This window comes from Sitophilus oryzae, unplaced genomic scaffold, assembly GCF_002938485.1.
Source record: "Sitophilus oryzae breed Bouriz unplaced genomic scaffold, Soryzae_2.0 scaffold_1297_pilon_pilon, whole genome shotgun sequence".
NCBI classification, from domain to species: domain Eukaryota; kingdom Metazoa; phylum Arthropoda; class Insecta; order Coleoptera; family Curculionidae; genus Sitophilus; species Sitophilus oryzae.
Window position 1 is genome coordinate 13,725,758 of NW_022145945.1, and position 20,926 is coordinate 13,746,683.

At 29.9% G+C, this 20,926-nt stretch overlaps 1 protein-coding gene across 3 annotated transcripts in view; it reads left to right on the forward strand.

The window, feature by feature from the left end:
• LOC115874830 (proton-coupled amino acid transporter-like protein CG1139) overlaps nucleotides 1–20,926 on the forward strand; it is a 109,088-nt gene that overhangs the window by 30,446 nt on the left and 57,716 nt on the right. The window contains exon 1 of one of the 3 annotated variants that reach the window (XM_030890136.1): nucleotides 14,843–15,178. The exons of the other annotated variants lie outside the window; for them this stretch is intronic. Within the exon in view, the coding sequence (XP_030745996.1) occupies nucleotides 15,111–15,178 (68 nt within the window). The 5' untranslated portion in view covers nucleotides 14,843–15,110. Of the gene's footprint in view, nucleotides 1–14,842; nucleotides 15,179–20,926 lie in introns of those variants that run through there. 3 annotated transcript variants of the gene reach the window in all.

A 20,926-nucleotide genomic window follows, 5' to 3' on the forward strand; every position in this document is an offset into this window, starting at 1 on the left:
ATTGTTACATAGTGTATATGTTAAAAGTATACTGTTGTATGCAGGAATCCCAAAAAGTAATGATAGAATTGCAAGTGTTTTTTTTTTTAAATTGAAGGGTTGCAATTGGGTTCAATATAATATTCTGCATATAGTTCACTAATTTTAATTTAAGCACTATGCGGCGTTGCTATGCTAATTTCAGAAAATGTCTAATAAAGTATTATAGACAGGTTATTACACTTACTACAGTAGTATTTTTACTCATTGTTCTTAGAAGAATAATAATAATCCTTAAATATCTTATAATAAACTCAATACAAATATGACTTATAAAATTCTATTTTGGTTTCTCAAGGACATAGTAATAATTTAATATCTGTTAAAATTGGTTCAGAAATGGTAAATTTTAGATATACCTATGTTGATATGAAAAATAAGACTTATTTTTCATATCAACATAGGTCCGATTCTGCTTTGTTTCGCAGCTACAGGGTGTTAAAGTCTTAATAATATTTGGATTTATTTTAATTTTCTTTAAATGTTAAAAAAGTGTCGACATATTCACCAGGAACGTGTATATGGGTTATTACTAGAATATTTTTCAAAAAAAAAGCATGTACGCCACTGACTTTTTTTCTCTTGTTATTGAAATAGTGTAAGCAGTTTAATGTCGATTAAAAGTGGTCTCTTGATATTTTGTCGATTTCGGCCTCCTTGATGAGATAAACCCAATTTTTAGTATTAAAAATACTTCTGGCCGCGTTTATATGGGACCCATATTTGAAAAAACGACATGCTAGAGGCGACATGGAGTTCAATAACCTGCCTAATCAACTTGTCAACACGTACGTCGATAGCTGAATAGACCAAGGTCGTCCTAGGGCCGAAATGAGGTCTTATTAGTGTGAGCCAACTATTTTATGGATATGGATGATTAGTCTGGGAAAGCCGATATTATTATAAAAAAGAATATGCGTCAAGGCATGCATGGGTTGTTAGGTACAGTGGGACTATTTTAATCTAACTCTTTCCGTATGAAAAGCAGAGGGCACTTATACGTGAAAGAGCGGAATAACATAAATAATAAATTTAGACTAATGCAATATTTTTTCTTGGCGCGTAGGATAATGCGCACAATGGATGCATTAAAGGGAATGATTAATTAAATCATTAAGTTCCAAAACATATAATAATTCGGGTCTCATCGGATCTGCTGATATATTTTGATAAAATTTAGGCTATTAGGACCTATATTTTTTATATGATACTAATTTTTTTAATTAACAACTTAGGACAAAGAAAAAGCTTGCATGGTTTCCACCGTCAACAGTAAAAACAAATGAATTCAAGGCGGTGCCAAATATTTATTGGGATAAGTTTTTATCGTTTAAATATTGTTGTAAATAATAATTATCATTTAATTAGTGCTAACTTATTAAATTTTACAACATGGCGAAATTTCAACAAAATCAGCCAACAACAAAATCTTTGAGATATTAATAGGTCTATTAGAAAACACCTTGACACCCCTGTATCTTTAAAATTATACATTTCCGGGCACATGTTTATATGAACTTTTTACCTTAAAAACATTCAAAGGATCACCTCCTGAAGTTTGGCCAGATACTTAATTAACATCCTGTATTTAAAAATGGCTATCTAGTGATTTAGTAAGCTTTGTTTATTTTAATAGGCAAAAAATTCATTTCATAAAAAATAAACAAACCCATAATACAAATACTATACACCAATTAATTAATTTTAATTGTATCTAAAGGCACTTTAATAATTGAAAAATGGACAGGAGCACTTAAAAATAACTTCATAGAGTATATCAAATATGCTAAAAATAATAATTCCAATAAAAAAACACAAATGGCACATTAAAATCTGCATTATCTGAAATCAAACTATAGCTAAACGGCTAATAAAATAATAGAGACAAGACGCCGACATCTATAACAAGATGAGCAGTTTTTAATAATTATTCCGAGTTATTATTACATACTTGTTTTACAATTATTGTAATACAATAGCATTCCTTCAAATAAATTTTGATTTAAGTATTGTTAATATAGTCATATTAATGATTATAGCCCGTACGATTTCTAAAATAAATAATCAAGAGTGTTTTTATCAGAATTATTGTATGATTAAGTAGAAATAGTTAATATTTAGTAACTTCGTAAGTGTTATATTTTAATATAATTATGAATTTAATAATTAAATAATTATCTTAAGTTTAAATTGTGGTAAACTTGTATGAGTTTCAATCATTTATATTTAAAATCTTAGGGAAGGCAATATAGATTTTAGGCAGGAGAACTCAAGAGAACGACTGTGCAATTAGTAATTAAGACTACAATTTTTTTTTACTTGCCATTTTCTTCTCGTTCACGTTGCACGTTGACTCTTCGTTGTGTCACACACAATCTGAATTTCGGATATGATGCAGAACTGATAAATTGGACCAAATATATTAATTGCAGGTAATCAAAGACATGTTTTTGTTAACTTTGCAAACATTTAAGGCATGCAATAATTTTAAAAAATTTTGACATGAGATTACTTTATAATTCTTGGAAGTCTTGGATGATAAAGATTTGAATTATTATGGGTCTGTTTTGTTTAAGAAGCTAACAAATAATTTCAAAAACTCAACTATCAAAATATAATGGTAGCAAATTTTTAAAATCATGCATAGGTATAATGTTCTATATTAATTGGGCATACTGAATGTAAACTAGGTATAGTTGCTGTAATCGATAATATATTTTGTTGCTTTTTCATATCACACAACATTTTCATCATAACAAAAAACCGTCAATACCGCTACTCATATTATGGGCACCTATGACTTAAATATCATAATGATGTTTAAAAATACATAGGTATACTTACTATGAGTAGTGGTTGTGACGGGATTTTACTAGGTATGATGAAAAGAAGCTGCAAACTAAATTATCGTCGAACTATATTTTAATTTGCCGCCGAAGTTTCCGGAATACAGTTCGGACCACCCCATATATATATATATATATATATATATATATATATATATATATATATATATATATATATAGTAGCATATATATATATATATATATATATATATATATATATATATATATATATATATATATATATATATATATATATATACACATACCTCACATTTCTATAGTGTCGTGACCGTGATCGTGACCATTCATGAATCCGTACACGTTCATCTCCATCATTAATATTTTTCTTACTAAATTCTTCACTTTTATAAAAAGCCATCACGATAAAAGTCAAATATCAAAATTATTTAACGTTGCGAACGGTTCATTTGTTCACTATACCTATCTGGAATATATTTGCGAATGGCAATTAGCGATACGTTAGACTGCAGGAGTGCTGACGTCACGAATGTCAAATTGCTTTCCAAACAAGCTTTAGTTCTTTTATATTTCTATTGAGGTCTTCCAAATGACGTCATAAGTTAATATAAAATGTAAAAAACAGGTGATTGCTGACCACCGCCGACTTTTGTGTCTGGTATTTTCAATACGCCTATGATGGTTGCGCATGTTGCAAAATCTGTGAATTTTTTAATTTGCCTTGATCATTCAATCATTGAAGTCTAATAGCAACCTTTAAAAAAAATAATATCATTAACTTGCAAAAGTTTTAAATAAGTACTCATTGATTCTTCATCAAAAAATGTAAAAAAAAGTTTCTATAAACATGGTATGGAAATGCATAGTTGTCGAGTTACAGGATGTTAAAACTTTTGAATATTAGGTTTTTTGTAATTATCTTAAATACCATTATTTTTTTATTTAAATTCCTGTACGGTTGGACTATTAGTAATAATAACTAATAGTAATAATATTTAATAATAAATTAGGTAAAATATATAGTTTCCTAATTTTATTTTTATTCTAATTATTTTATTAATTGTGATTAATAAAATTGCGTTTATCTCATCAAGGAGGCCGGATTCAACAAAATATCAAAAGATAACTTTTAATTGGCATTAAACGGCCTACAGAATATTGATATTAAAAGAAAAAAGTCAGTGGCGCACATATTTTTTTTGGAAAAATATTCCAGTGTTACTATTATGATTTATTGACATTTTTATAACATTAAAATATGTAGCACTTATAGTAACTTTTACCCTCAACATTTCATTCGAATCACTAAAAGTACTGGGAAGAAAATTATAATAAATCGAAAAGTTATCTTTAGAAGATTTTAACACCCTGTAGCTACAAAATAAAGCAGAATCGGACCTATGTTGATATGTAAAATAAATCTTATTTTTACGTGAGAAATCTCCCCACGAGAAATGGGGCATGTTTTTTGAAACACCCTGTATATTAATTAATTATGTATTAAAATTTAAACTGAGGTACATATCAATTATAAAATTAGTTAGAGGTACCGTTAATTATATTTATTGACAAATTGGTGACTGAAAATTTAACCAGCAGAAAAATCATGGAATACAGAGATATTTTCAATATTTTAATATTTTGTAAAGCTCTACTTTTGGTCTTCATACTGGATGGACTGCTATATTTAAAAAAAAATATACAAAAAGTTTTATTAGGTTAAAACTTAATATAAATAAGTTTATAAGAAAGTAGTTTTTACACTTATTATTGTCTAGTGATAAGACAAAAATTTTTATGATTTTGTGGAAAATTTTATGTTCACAATTTATTCTTGCACTTTTGTTCACAAAACAATATTGTTTTGAAATAATAATTGTTAAGAATTATAGAAAAAAATAAAGAAATAAATACCGATATAAATGATTGCAAAACCGTATTTGTTTTCATTGTCAAATAAAATCGTTAATATTTATAAGCATTTAAATATATTCAAATTCCTTTTTTAATGGACTAGGTATTTTCTGAGAATATGGTGCCTTTGTTTGCTACCGAGATATTATTTCACCATTCTGTAATATGCAGTGGAAAATTTCGGATAATAACATTCGTTTCAAATAAAAATAATAATGTTTGTTTTTTATTTAACTCCATTATGGGATTATTGTCCATATTGCTATTTTAGATTTGCAAATATAATCAGTTTGCAGAAAAATGAAATCATCAATTATCTCTTAGTAATAAATTATTAATTTAAATAAAATAAGAAAGTCTTTATTAGAAAATAACCAGGAGATACATATCCTTTTCCTTGGATAAATATTACATTTGGGGGTTGGAACTTGCTTTGGTGTTACACAGCAAAATAAAACACTAAATCACCAAAACACTTTTACTTCTACACTGGACGGGCGTTTCGCTAACCATGTTAGCATCATCAGCAGATGATCAAGACTCACAAGTATTGATCGTCTCACAAGTCTTGATCATCTGCTGATGACATCAAAAGAGGCCGCGAGTGTACAGGGTGGGTCAAATTCGACGCTTTTAAATGGAAACACCCTTTTCTATAGGAGATAGACAAAAACTAATATCGGTGTCTGGAGCTCAATGTTTCTCAAAAACATGATGGTGAAAACCGCATATCGATATCTGTTACCGTTTCGGAGTTACGGGGTGTTTTTCAAAAAAATGCATTTTCAATTCATAACAAGTCGCTGTAACTTTTTTGCTATGGAAAATTTTGTATTTTTATGAAAACATTTCCAAAGCACCTTTTTACATTGCAATCGCTTGAAACTCGAGTACTCGATTATTGAATTTAATCGGTTTTTCCCATCACTAGAAAAAAGGAATAAATGTCGAAAAAAACGAAACTCGTTCAATCAATAATATAAGAACGTTCTTAAAATTTTCTAAACAATATGAACTCATCTCAGAAACACTCTAAAACTCATATTTGATAAATAATGATGACGTAACGATGAACGATGGCTGAACGGTCTTTACAACGGAAACTGCTAATGATCAGCAGGAATAAAATGCGAACTACAACCGACCTTTTGACAGGATATATGGCTGTCAAATGCCAGCTGAATAAGCTCAAATTGTATCAAGAATGTCTTTGGTGTAGGCTCTGCGATAAAGATCCTTAAACAGCAGAGCACATAACATGTCACTGCGAGGCTCTGGATCGCAAGCGACATTCTATTGGGAAAAGCAGGGCTAGAATCGGAGGAACTATGCTCCCGTTATATCAAGGACCTGGTGGACACAGGATTGTCACAAGCTACACATTTGCTTCAGTGATTGCACAGCTACACCACAATTTCCTGAGCTACACATTTTGAAAATGTACATATTTCGTATAAAAAATAATAGCAGAACAGTAAATCAGCTAACAAAAGCTGATTTTTTGCTTTTAAGTTATCTAAGTTAGTAGATACATCAAAAGAGGACGCGAGTGTACTTTAAATTTTGAACTGACAAATACCATTTGTGAAAGTGTTTAGTAAAATGTCAGAGTATGAACTGGGTCATGAGTCAAGGACCAATAAACAATAGGCAAATACGGTAAATAGATAAGATTTCTTAATCTCTTAAATAATATATAAACAAGGATAATACATAATACGTACTTTGGCCAAATTTCACTGCTCAATTACGTCACTGTAGATCACAGTCTCACTTCCACTCGTTTGCATACGTGAATATTATTCAATTCCTATTTCACTTCCTCCCATGTCAGGAAGGACTACACTTTCTATGGATAAAGGTTGATTCTCACTATACCTTCCGTTTCCATTTCATATTCGTTCCGTATTTTTATTGTATTGACGCTATACGTAAGCTTCCGTTCCGTATCAGTTCCATATTTTTTATTGTACAATTTATATCATTACGAAAGTTTTATTTAAAAATTTGTATTTTTTGACAAAGGCAATAGATTTAATTAAGAGGCGAAAGAATAAATAAATATCAGCAAAATTTTAACAGAGCTGGTACAAATGCAATAAATTGACAACGCTGTTTCCGATACGCTTCAGTCCGTCCGTCAAAAAATGTATGGAAGGAAAGGATATGGAACGGAAAGGAAACGGAACGGATAGTATGCATTGTCCTATTCATTTACATGATATAATATTTTATGTAAACGGAAGGGAAACTGAAGGGAAACGGAAGGGAGCTGATATGGAAGGTATAGTGAGAATCAACCTTAAACAGTCCTGAATAGTTTACAGTTTTTAAACAGAATTAACTGGTCTAATTTGTCCATAAAATCGTTAGTTTCGCGGCATCAATTTGGACGTCACTGCAATCTTTGCTGGCATGAGCATGGGAGGAAATGAAATGGGAACGTACGTCTTATTGGATAGTTTACAGTTATTGGTCATGGATGGTTACACAATGCTACACATTTTTACGGTCAAGTTCTGCACAATCAATAATTTTCATGGTGGGGCACAGGCACAGGGATAGACTGGGCGAAGACATAAAAAGTGGATAAACCCAATATTCCAGGCATTACAGGTCGCAATGCTTCTGGCATAGAAATTAGACCCTTAAATTTGAGAGAAAAGAACATCCAAATTGTGTTTATAAAAAATAAGAAAATCCTTATTTTCTAATCTATTGAACAAGCGCTATACACACAGCTTTAAGTCTATTATCATACAAATGTAATTAAAAAATATACATTTTTAGTTATTTACTTAATTGTGTTTTAAAGATCAACCGATAGCAAGTTGTCAGTGTTTGATTTAATTGTTTTGATACCTGCAATAACAATCTTAATTCCTCCATAAACAATAAACAAACGAGCATAGTAGCGGCAAAATGATCGTTATCAATTTTACTGTATAGTCGCGGTATTGACGCTAGGATGAAATGTCAACTGAAAATGATTTAGAAAAAAAAACAAAAGAATTAAAATTGAATTATTGCTTTTCATTTTTTTTGGTGTCATTGTAATGGCATTGATTGGAAAAATAGATAGATAAATGACTGTTAAATTGTATTTATGCAATTAGTTGTTAGTTGGTTATCAAACGCAATATATTTTTGAAATGGACATACCTACCATATGATCGAAAAAAAAATGGCGCCAAAGACGGCTGGGGAATAACAATCGATGATAATTTTGGCGAGGTCAATCTGTAGACGTCATTTACTAAAAATTAACATAAAACGTGTCAGATACACAACTAACTCTATTTTTTTAAAAATACGTTTTCTCATAGTTTAAAATACACCATTTAAACATCATTTTTACACAATATAACAATAAATTACAACCTTCTTAAGGCCAGCTGGCAGTAAGCACAATTTAAAAACAAAGAAAAGTACGGGCCAAGTAAATGCCCTCTAAGGCTTGACCTTGCCAGAATTATCATCGATTGTCATTCCCCAGCCCTCTTTGACGCCGTTTTTTTTCGATCGTATAGTATTAACATTATACTAGATATATGTAACTAAATTATATCTAATTAAACTATATATATATATATATATATATATATATATATATATATATATATATATATATATATATATATATATATATATATATATATGATTATGAAGTTAGATATATATATACTATGATTATATAGTTATATATATATATATATATATATATATATATATATATATATATATATATATATATATATATATATATATATATATATATATATATATATATATATATATATATATATATATATATATATATATATATATATATATATATATATATATATATATATATATAGTATTATTTACTATGATTATGAAGTTGGCCATGCTGATACTGAATAAGCTGTGTTGCTTTTACAGGTGTGCATATTTCCATGCAAATTACCATTAAGTCGACAGGCTGGTAATAAATTGACTGATATTTTTTAATGCTGCTGTCAATAGATGGAACTGAAACTTCGATTATCTATTATCTACTAAGATACTATTTGAAACTTGAATTTTAAATTTTGATGTTTATGTTAAATTGACAATTTTAATGCAACTTTTATTTTTATAAAGTTATATAAAATGTATCTATGCATCTTACTGATTGTTGAGTGGAAATTTTAAAGTTAAAGGAAAGCTACTTAGATTTAATTGAGTTTAAATTTAGTATTTATCTGATTCAATATCCTGTATATCTGTACATCCTTTGCCAAGATTTATTTGTATATAAACAGCTGTCAAAAATAAATTAAAAGCGTAAGTTTAAGAGATCTATACATATTAAAATCAAATTTAACTTATGACTTAGTTATTTGGAAACTTGACATGTCTAAAAACTAAACCTGAAGCATAACTGATGTGGTAGTAGCGTTTTTTTTATTTAATTATCAGCTCAGGAAACACTCTCAAAAGGAACATTCCACTTCTCCAACCTCCAGTGAATGACATACCAAGAATATACAACTTTGAGAAACACCTCACTGTAGTATTGAGCAATAAAATGAATTGGAAGAGACCATGCGATTTTTAAATTCATTGTTGCCAACCATGGACATATTCGGCACCGGGATGTTTAACCGTAACCACCGTAATAAAAAGGCCGGACAGCTGTGACGTAAAAATCTCGTGACGTCACCAACTGGAGGCTCAACTCTATTTAGCAGCGTTGATAATTACCCGATGAAAGTTCAAATTGTGGATCTTTTTTCACTCACCAGATATATTTCGAAGTTTTAAAATGTCTTTTTCCGAGTTTTTAAAAATATTATAGTATATAAAAATAGTTTTAATAAAATACGGAAAAAATCATACCAGTAATAAAGGAATATTTTAAGTTAACAATAGTGTATAGTATGAGAAAAATAAAATAAAAAATAGATATTTTTTATAGTATATATTATGTATTTTGTGCCGCGCGGCTTCGCCTGTCGTAGCGCATAGCGGGATGGTATTGCCGCAGTTGACAGTCATCGATATCGGTAGGTGTGCGGAATGGTAATTATAATCGATAATAGAATATAATAGATAATAGATAGTAAGTGGTAATTATAATCGATAATAGAAGGGTAAAAAAAGTTATAAATCTGTAAAAAGAAGTGTTGAAACTATAAAGTGATTATAAATGTGTGCAATTATACAATTTAAAAGATATAATGCCTTATAGTGTTCCGTGCCGCGCTGTAAATTACGGCCTAACCTAAAAAAACACGTTTCAGTTGAGTAACAGGTTGAGTTTGAAGTAATAAAATATTGTTTTAATGAGTAAAATATGGAGGTATGTTTTACTAGAGAACTTGCAAACTGATCCTCTTGAAAGTAGGTTTGGAAAATATAGACAATTAGTTGGGAGTCAGTATAGTATTTGTGTTCGACATTTATATGATGGCGAAAAGAAACTTAAGATTCAGTCATTAATGTCCCTAAAAATAATTTAACATTTTCAGACAGCACTGACATTGAACAAAATTCACTTATAAAAAAACCTTACTAAAGGCAGTCTTGGGTTTCCAAAAGATGAAATAACTAATATAATTTTATTTGAATATATAATTTTTAACAAAGTTTTGCAAAGCCATGAGGAGTTTCTCAAAATTCACAATAAAAAAATATTTTTATCAAAAATATCTTTGGATTACATTAAAAGTAATAACACCATTATTAAAATTTCCGCAATGTACTATTTATAATGCTAAGTTATTGTAAAAATTGTCATAATTTTTATTAGAAATACACGTCTGAAAAACTACTGTTGTTAAAAATAATGATAGACTTAAAAAAGGAAATAAAAGAAACTTAGACACACTTACAGTATAAATAAATACAATGACGATGGATAATGTGAGATGGGATATCAATTTGATGTTTTTTAAATGTTACGTTTAATTATAATTTATTAAAAATTCGGTGCAATTAAAGTTTATATCCATTATATACGTATAAAGTGTATCAAATTCAATCAAAGTTTAGGCCTCCAGTTGATGACGTCACGAATAAGCTGTCCGGCCTTGTTGTTACGGTGGTTACGCCATAAGGCGGTATACTTATTGATCCTTTCAAACCCAAAATAGGAACAGGGATAAGCATATTTGAGCCAAAAACTAAATACTCCGAACCAGTGGGACACTTACCCCAGCATCCTTTAGGTAGAAATTTATACGCTATCGAAAGATGCGGACCACTTATCTCAGAGAGGAGCTATCGGAAACAAGAAATAGCCACCTTATCCGATCGTCAAGCAGTATGAAAAACGATCAGCTCAGTAACTATGAACTGGAATAGAGAAGCAAAATGGGAATCCTTCAACGGTCTAAGACCCTCTCAACAAATGTCTCAGAACTTACGATCGACAAAGATGAAATATTTTCCTTGATTTAAGTAAGAACAATCTTTGGATTATCATGGGTTTTTTAAAAGGACAATGTCCCCTGAATGAACACCTCAGTGGATTGAAGCTGATGCCGGAACCGCACAGGCGGCATTTAGCGAACTCCGAGCGCTCGTCAACTACCGAGCGCTCGTGATCGGGCTTCGCCTTTCCATTCACACATGCGGGCTCTGATAGCAACAACATAGAGACGAGCGCTCGTTCTCGTCGCCGATCGAGTCGCCGAACTCCGACTTCTCCACCCACACACCTAGGAAATCGGCGAAGACCCGATCGGAGATCGCCAAATGCCGCATGTGCGGTTGCGGCATAAGAAACAAAGGCGAATGCAGTGTCTGTAGGGAATATTGCGCAGAGACGACAAACATTCGTGCCATAAATTTTGGTACGACTAATATCGCAGATGGAAAACTAACCTCTGTAATCTCAGATACTGGCTAGATAATCTCAGATACTTGCTTTTATCAAAGCCCTGATGGTCTCAGTATAATGATGACTTACCTGAGACTGTATGATATACCTCAAGAAAGAGGGGCACAATAGATCTATAAGGTTGCGGTGAGTAACTTCCCCCCTCCAATACAAACTACATCTACATCCACATCTACAGACAGATATTTTGGATAAAACTCAGTTTTAAGAGACCTACACATTAAAAAAATATATCTGTTTGTAGATTAGATTTTTGTAGGTTGCTATCGACCTATTCCAGTATGATTTTTAAACTCTATTCGGTCCTCTTCGGTTCTCTATTATTACATTCTCATGTTCTGTTCTGGTCAAAAAGGCTATTTAATAACTTAGAGACTAAATCTTGCATATAGCTTTTTATCAATGGCCTATCATTGCCTAATACATTTGAAAGCATTTATTACTTATTTCTTCAATCAACGCTAATACAAAAAACCAGGAGCGGATACAGGAATTTATTTTAGGGGGGGGGCAAATAAAAAGTAATGTAGAATATGCTTTTTGAGGCGCCATTTTTAACCGAAAAGCTTAATATTTACACAAATTTATAGATTTCAGGGGGGGCCTGGGCCCCATGGACCCGCCACTGCAAAAGAACATATGTCCACACTGCCAGGCTGTCACACTGACAAAATATGTTCTGATGTTGATTTTTCTGATGCTGATTCCTCTTCAGATTGACAAAATCTGCTCATCGCTCCGTTGGTCAATCTCATCAAGCTTTTTTATGCTTATTAAGCTCACAATGTCCTGTTAGTAGACTCAGCACACAGCCACAAGTCTTTTTCTCCACCATTTTAGAGATTTGTTGGTCCTTCACTTAATAGGTACTTACTAGTTGTAATATTTTTTGCAAAGCATCAGGAAATTTTATGTACCAGACTACCAGACTTTAAGATAAACAGATGTAATTAGCGGGGCATATTTGATTAGGTTGGCCATAAGTTGGTTTAATTAACGAGTCAAATAATATAGTGAGCCCAAAGTAATCTATTGACTTATTAATATCTTATTAGTTAGTTAAACAAGACGGTTTTGGCGGTCTAACAAAATATACAAGCGTACTACAATAAAGAGTGATCTAGGATTAGATTTCTTGGTGATGATATTTATACAAGTCTTATATAAACAATACAGCATCACTTTTAATTAAATGACATCGTACTAGATGTTGATAAAGAAATTGATAAAAAAAAGAAAACAGCTTACACTTGTAAAAAACTAAATTCTTCCTCCAGTTTTATCTAAAAAACTCTTCTGCTTTTAAGGGTATACTACTTTAATATAAAAATCGGCGGCCGTCATACAAAAAATGCGCCACAAAAAATCCGAATTTATCGTCGTAAAATACTATAATCGAACATAAGAAGTCTTAGTCATTTTATTCGATGGATATAAACAAGTATATAACTTTTTTCTTTTACGGTCTCTCTTCGAGAGAAACCGTAAAAGAATAAAGTGGATAGGTACGACAAAAGACCCAGGTAATAGATGTCATCCACAGTCAAATCTTTCAAGTGGCAATGGGCAGGACACCTGGCAAGAAGGACAGAAGGATGGACAACAGATGAACCATAAAAATTACGGCATCAAGAGGCCTACAGGAAGACCAAATTTGAGATGGGACCATGATAATAGGAAATTAGCAGGGATAACTTGGGCCCACATGGCCAACAATAGACAACCAATAGGTCCAACTACAAAGAGAGTATCTAAATATTTGAGGGAGTGTAGCCTCCTTAATTGGTAATGGTTCAATAAGCTGAAAGTGATTATAGCTTCTTTCAGTTTGAATATTGAGTGTGAATCTTAACTTGTACAAATTGTAAATTGTACCTGGAATGTACGTACATGCGACGTACATAGTACGTACTTTACCACATCCCAGGGACGTACCGGGGACGTACATAGCGTTGGAAAATGTACGTCCCTAGTACGTACATAGTACGTACCAGGGACCTGACGTTCGTCCCAACATTACGTACCAGGTACGTACATAGTACGTACCGTGCCTGTATGGGTATATAGGTATTTTAAAACTAAAGGGCTTATTGTTCAACGTCTGCCAGTGGGTTTAGGGCAACAAATTCTCTAAGAAGGGCTAAGTCGTCATCTGCTGTAAACCTAAGCCTCTCTATAGGTTCTTTAATATTGGAAGAGGTGGAATCCATATTTTGTGCCATATTTATTTAATTAAAACTAATCCTAACTACTTAAATATCAAATTACCTAATAAAAAGTAATAATTAAAATAATAATAATATATTTAAAGTAATTTATAATAATTATTTAAAGTAATAAAGTAATAATTCAAAACAATTCACAACCTAAAATAAAATATCTCGCCGGCCGGCCCCGGTTGTCAAATACCCGCACATGCCCATTTAAGCAATTTTTAAGCGTTATTTAGAAATAGCGCTTGGTGTAATTGATCCGCAAATTACGTCAGGCGGTAACGTTAATTAGCGGGCGTTACGTTAAAAATTGACTCGCGCATATCGTAACTGTCAAAATAAGGTACGCGTAAATATTGCATTACGCTATTCGGTTTACCGATATCTCCTAACTGTCAAAATAAGGTACGCGTAAATACTGCATGACGCTATTCGGTTTTCCGATATCTCTCTAATAACAGGGCCGGTCAGGCGCTGTGCACAATTTTAGAGGCCATAAGTGGGCGTGCTATGTGCGCAAACTAGTAACCTAACTAGTGCGCGACTCCGAAAATTGGAACCATGAAAAACAATAAAGAAAAAACAAAGTTTATAATCTGTATAATCTGTGACCCAACTGTGTACTACGTCTCACCTCTCCCCTACAGATTAAAAAAACACGCCTCGCCTGTATAACTTTTCATAAATAATGATAAATGCAAAGGCTACCGTGACGCTGTTTTTTTTTCGATCACATAACACAATATGCGCAGCAGATGACGCGGGTCTTCCAGAAAATATTCAGCGGTATCTAGATAACTATTAAATAAGCTGTTTTTAAGTGACTCCAAAATAAAAATCGGTGTCGTCAGACAAAAAATGCGCCACAAAAAATCCCAATTTACCGTCACAAAACACTTCAATCGACCGCTCAATTAAAGCGGCAAACTCGTCATCCAAGCGCCAATACTATATCTACTGTATACTACGTCCCACCTCTCCACTACAGATTAAGAAAAACACACCTCGCCTGTATATATATTTAAATGCCGCTATCAGCCGCGATTTAGACTTGATTTACTGCTTGGTGTCCAGTGGTCGATCCACATCGCTGATAAGTGATAAGGCACCGCTCAAAGTGTCAAAAATTGTTGTCCGTTGTCAATTGTTGTCACATCTGTAGTGTTCGATCGGATTTCAGTACACGAACGTGAATTTTCTGTGAGAATATTAAGAAAATATTTTTTTGGAGTGAAAGAAAATAGAGAAAAAATGACCATAAAGGATAAAAGAATAACAGGCGGCTTGGGACCTGACAATAGAAATGACAGTTTTAACAGGTACATTTATTTAGAAAATTCTATATTTTTTTTGGTAACTATAGTCCGACCAGCGAGAGAATACGTGACGGTTGTGTCTGTCATTTTAATGCAGTGACTAATTGTATTTTCTTGAATGTCGCTTGACAAAATATTGCCTCGTTGCTCAGATTTTAATTTACAACTTGATTTAATTCATACTTCCCTGGTACTACCGCAAATATTGGTACAAATAATATACACTAATAGTATATTGTTTTATTAGGAGTAAAAATGACACTTTCTGCGGCTAGGCTGTACATTTGACATACAGCCGAAGCACAAAAAGACATTTTTACTCCGAATAGAACATACTATTTTTTTTCAAACGCCACAAATAATTTTTTAAACAATAATAACGTTCCAAATATAATATAAAAAGATTTAAAAGTCATACCTGGTATGTAATTATATATCGAGAAATTATGGTTACGCTCGTTGAATTTGACACTTTATGTCAGTTTAATAATATATTTTTGTTCTTTTATGCTTAGGCGTAAAAGTGCTTTACTTTTATGGCTAGGCGTTAAAATGTCTTTTTTATATTGCCAACCACGTCGCAAAAATAATACTTTTATGACGTTTGAAAAAAAAAATGTTTTTTAATATTTTTCAAATTTAGATTTTCTAGTCTACGGGCTATATAATGTTATCATTAAATATAACATGGCAGGATATATTGTATGCATTGAATTATTGTAAAAAAAATAATAGTTATGTTTTTTTAATTTCAACATCTTATGTTTTTGGACTCTTAGGTCTTATTGCAATAACCATATTAAATTTTTATAATAAAAAATAGGACTACAAGCAATCTGTTTCTGAAATTATTATATTATTATTACTAAAAGGCTTTTTGATTTTATAGGTAAAATATATTTTATACAGAGTGAGTCTTAAATAAGTGCAAGTATTTTAAGGGGTAGTATATTTCGACCCCAGAAACACGATTGTGAGGTTTCTTTTGCGAAAAAAAAATTGAAAATTTGGAATTTTTTGAAAAAAAATTGGAATTTTTTTTTAGTTTTTAGTTAAAATCCAGAAAAGATACAATAGTTCTCAAAATTTTAGCAAAAATCATTTTGTTCGAAATATTCAAAGCAAGATAAGTCGTTTTTTTTTTGGAATTATTTGAAAAATGGTAAAGAGAAACTGTGTTTATTTTCTCGAGGCCTACCAGCCCTGAAAATATTTGCACTTATTTAAAGACTCACCTTGTATAATAAACTTATGCATACTAACAGACTTATAAAGAATACGTAATAAAGAACAATAGTAACAGGAGACACAAAAATTCAAACAAAAAATAAACAGAAATGTATTTTTGACACATTTTTTAAACAAGATAATAACTACTTAAATATTATTGTGTCGGTACTGTATTTGTTCATTACTTATGGAAAATCGATTAATATATCAAGAAGAAAATTATATATCATTTTTGGTCTGAAGTAATGAGTTTATTGCGCTTTAAAATTTCGATTATTATTTTTTCATCAATTATTTGACATTACTTATTGTAAATTTAAAAACTTTAAAAATTTAACAATGATATATTATGTTTTTATTTCTAATGGTGAAGCTGTAAAAAATGTCAAAATTACCAATTATATACATATACGATCATAACTGGGTTTATTTTCATATTCATTTATACAGGGTTGTTCACTACATAACACGGAGTATTGTAGCTAAACAATTAGATTTTTACCAGTTTTAAGTTTTGGGCTCGTTGAAGGACTATTAAAGCTACAATTTAAAAATATTTTTACACGATACAGAGTGTCCCAAATAAATAAAAAATATCAAAGTTATATTTTTTTAAATGGAACACCCTGTATATTATTACATTTTTAGTTTCTACGATAAAAATAAAGGTAAATTTGATAAAGGTTTATTACACTTAAACCTTACCGTTTTTGAAATATTTTCAATTTTGTGAAATTGCAGTCAAAATTTTAAGGCTTCATTTCTCCAAGGGCATCAAAGTTTTTAATACTAAATATTTACTGAAGTTTATTTATTGATCAGTTATTGTGTTGCAATAATAAAAATTATACTGCTTTATACAGAGTGTCTAAATATTTATTTTAAATAATTACTAGCTTTAAACGACAATAACTTGTTTAATTTAAATGGAACACCCTGTATATTTCATGAGAATCAGATGTACAGTTTGATTGTCTATCAAATTGTATTATACCATTTTTTACCTATCTCTTCAAGTTTTTGTAGAAAATGCATTTTCTTGTCATTTATCAATATAGACCTCATTTATCAATATACCCATGGAATACATGACATTTTAGATTATTTTTAAAGATGTACCAAATTTTTAAAGAGTACAGAGTACAGATACTAATATTGTCGATATAGTTTGTTTATTTCATAAAAAAAAATCTCTTTAAATATTTGTTAAAGAGGACCAATTAATATGATTCCAGTATTCAAACTACATTAATTGACTGTTTGCGTTGATTAATAATACTTGCTCCAAATACTAAAAAACTGAATTTTGTATGTGTAATAGACATATAGTATTTTGTGACAAATGCTTATTTATAACAACAGAGACATCCATTTTCATAGCTTATTTTTATATTGATTTCTGATTCAAATCCACTTTTATTTATAATAACTTATTAACGAACATAATTAAGTATGTAATTAATTAGTATTTAGGCGGAAATAATGGTGGTATATTTAATTATTAATGGTATACTCTTTTATAAAGATTTAAATAGTTTTCTTTTTGCATACAATTGGGCTAGTAATATTATCATTTTGCTAAAAACGATAATATTACTAGCCTGTACATTTTGTACATTTATTGCTTTAAAAACAATCTAAAATGTTAATATTCCATGGGTATATTGATAAATGAGGTCTAAATTATAAGAAAATGCATTTTCTACGAAAACTTGAAGGGATTGGTAAAAAGTGGCATAATACAATTTGATAGACAATTAAATTGTGCATCTGATTCTCCTGAAATATACAGGGCGTTCCATTTAAATTAAACAAGCTATTGCCGTTTAAAGCTAGAAATAATTTAAAATAAACTTTTAGACACTCTGTATGAGGTAGTATTATTTTTATTATTGCAACACAATAACTGAGCAATAAATAGACTTCAGTAGATATTTAGTATTAAAAACTTTGATACCCTTGGAGAAATGAAGCCTTAAAATGTTTACTGCAATTTCACTAAACTGAAAATATTTCAAAAAAGGTAAGGTTTAAGTGTAATAAACCTTAATCAAATTTACTTTTATTTTAATCGTAGAAACTAAAAATGTAATAATATACAGGGTGCTCCATTTAAAAAAATACAACTTTGATATTTTTTATTTATTTGGGACACTCTGTATCTTGTAAAAATATTTTTAAATTGTATCTCTAATAGTCCTTCAACGAACCCAAAACTTACAATTTGTAAAAATCTAATCGTTTAGCCACAACCCTGTATAAACTCATTAGAATTCATAGATAATAATATGTTCAAATATTTTCAACAATTTTGAATCAAAACAGAGATATTTCAACACAAGTTAAAAAATCAGGTTTGGCACATTTTTCAAACCAGTTCGAACTGAAAATTTTTTCATGGGATCTTTTTTTAAATTTTTCTATTTTTACTCGCTTTTCCTTACGTAAGACCACTGTTCGCCATTTCTCCAAAAAAGCATGTGGGTGATTCCGTATTAGTATTAGTTTAAAAATAAAGAAATTACAAATATTTTGTGTTTGTTTTTTATAAATAACATTGGACATTTTTGGAGTTTGAGTAAAATATGTCAGAATATATTAAAAAATTATTGTCATTTCTAATCATTTTTATTTTTGTATTTACATTTATTTCCTATATACAGGGTGGTCTTATGAAAAAAAAAGGATTTTTTTAGTTTTTAGTTAGAAAAACATTATTTCTTGATAATATGGCAACACAAGTAGTAGATTAATTTTATAAGAAAGGAAACCCAGAAAAGTTCCAGTGGTTCTCAAAATTTAAGCAAAAATATTTTTTTAATAAACATTTTTTTTTAATTTTGAAAATAAAATAACTCGGATATTTTTTACTTATTTGAAAAACGGTAAAGAGAAAATATATTTCTTTTATCGATATCTACAAGCCCTGAAAATATTTGTACTTATTTAGGACTCACCCTGAATAATAGAATATAAATATATCAAAATACATTATGATTAAAAAAACAGGAAATGATAATAACACGCACATGTATTGAATTTTACATGCTTGATCACCATTGAATCATTTATTTTATTTCATACTAATTATTATTATTGTTTATCCTAAATTTTTTGACCATAAATGTTTACTAAAGGTTATCTATTTGACGGTCAACTTTTATTTTGTATTTCGTCAAAATGAATAATTTATTTTACTTAAAATAAAATTAAGATGTTTGAAATATCTTTTACAAAATAGTTATCATGTTACTTCAATCACGTGCTAAAAATCTAAATCAAAACATGATGATCAGTTTTTGAAATAGTTCTATAATATGTTGAAAATATACGCTTAAAAATTAAAACATCTTATACAAATTGTTATAAATATATTCTCTGGTATTAAAATTTTTTGAAAAATCGACACATACATATATAATGAGTAGGATATTATTAAATATTTATATATTTATTTAAATATTCCACATGTATTGTCTAGCGATTAAGTGCTTTGTGTTCACAGCATCTGCAAATAACAATAAAAGCTTATATATACAGCAAGATTGTGAAAAAATATGCATTGTCAGTTTGAAAAGCAGCCGTGCAAACGAAACAGCTGAATTTCAAATTCAAAGTGACAAAATATTATATATGCATTAAAAACAAAGTTTAATAAGAGATATTTTATCACAGTAAAGTAAAGTACCGTATGATTAAAAAAAAACGTCGTCAAGGACGGCTGGAAATGACAATCGATGATAATTTTGGCGAGATCAATCTCTATCCGTTGTTTACTATTACACTAGTTCACACATAACGCTTTAAATTTGAAATTTCAATATATTTTGGCAGGTGCTTATATTTAAAATATGTATTGCTAAAAGTTTTATACAGTGTGAGTCTTAAATAAGTGTAAATATTTTTAGAGGTAGTATATTTCGACCCCAGAAACACGATTATAAGTTTTTTTTTTCGCAAAAATTTTTTTGGGATTTTGTTTAGTTTTTAATTAAAAAAAACATAATACGTCATAATATAACATAAATAGTAGATTAAATTTAAAAGAAAGAAAACCCAGAAAAAATCCAGTGGTTCTCAAAATTTAAGCAAAAAATATTTTTATTAAAAATTATATTTTTTTAGAATTTTTCAAAGTAAAATAAGAAATAAGTCGGTTATTTTGGACTTATTTGAAAAAATGTAACGAGCAAATATGTTTCTTTTATCGAGATCTGCCAGCCCTGAAAATATTTGCACTTATTTAAGACTCGCGCTGTATATCCCTAAACCCAGATTCCTATAAAATTTACTGGATTTTTAAAGTAGAATATTCCAAAAATATTTATAAAAGAAATTAACGACATTTTTGGAATCCTCCATCACATCGATGATAATTTAAAAATACCATGTGAATTGTTTAATCAATACAAAACATTTTTAACACCAACTTGTAATGTATTTCACACGACGCCAATGAGAAGTTTTGAATACGAGGGTGAGATAATAATTACTTTGACAAACAATAACAGTATATCTCAT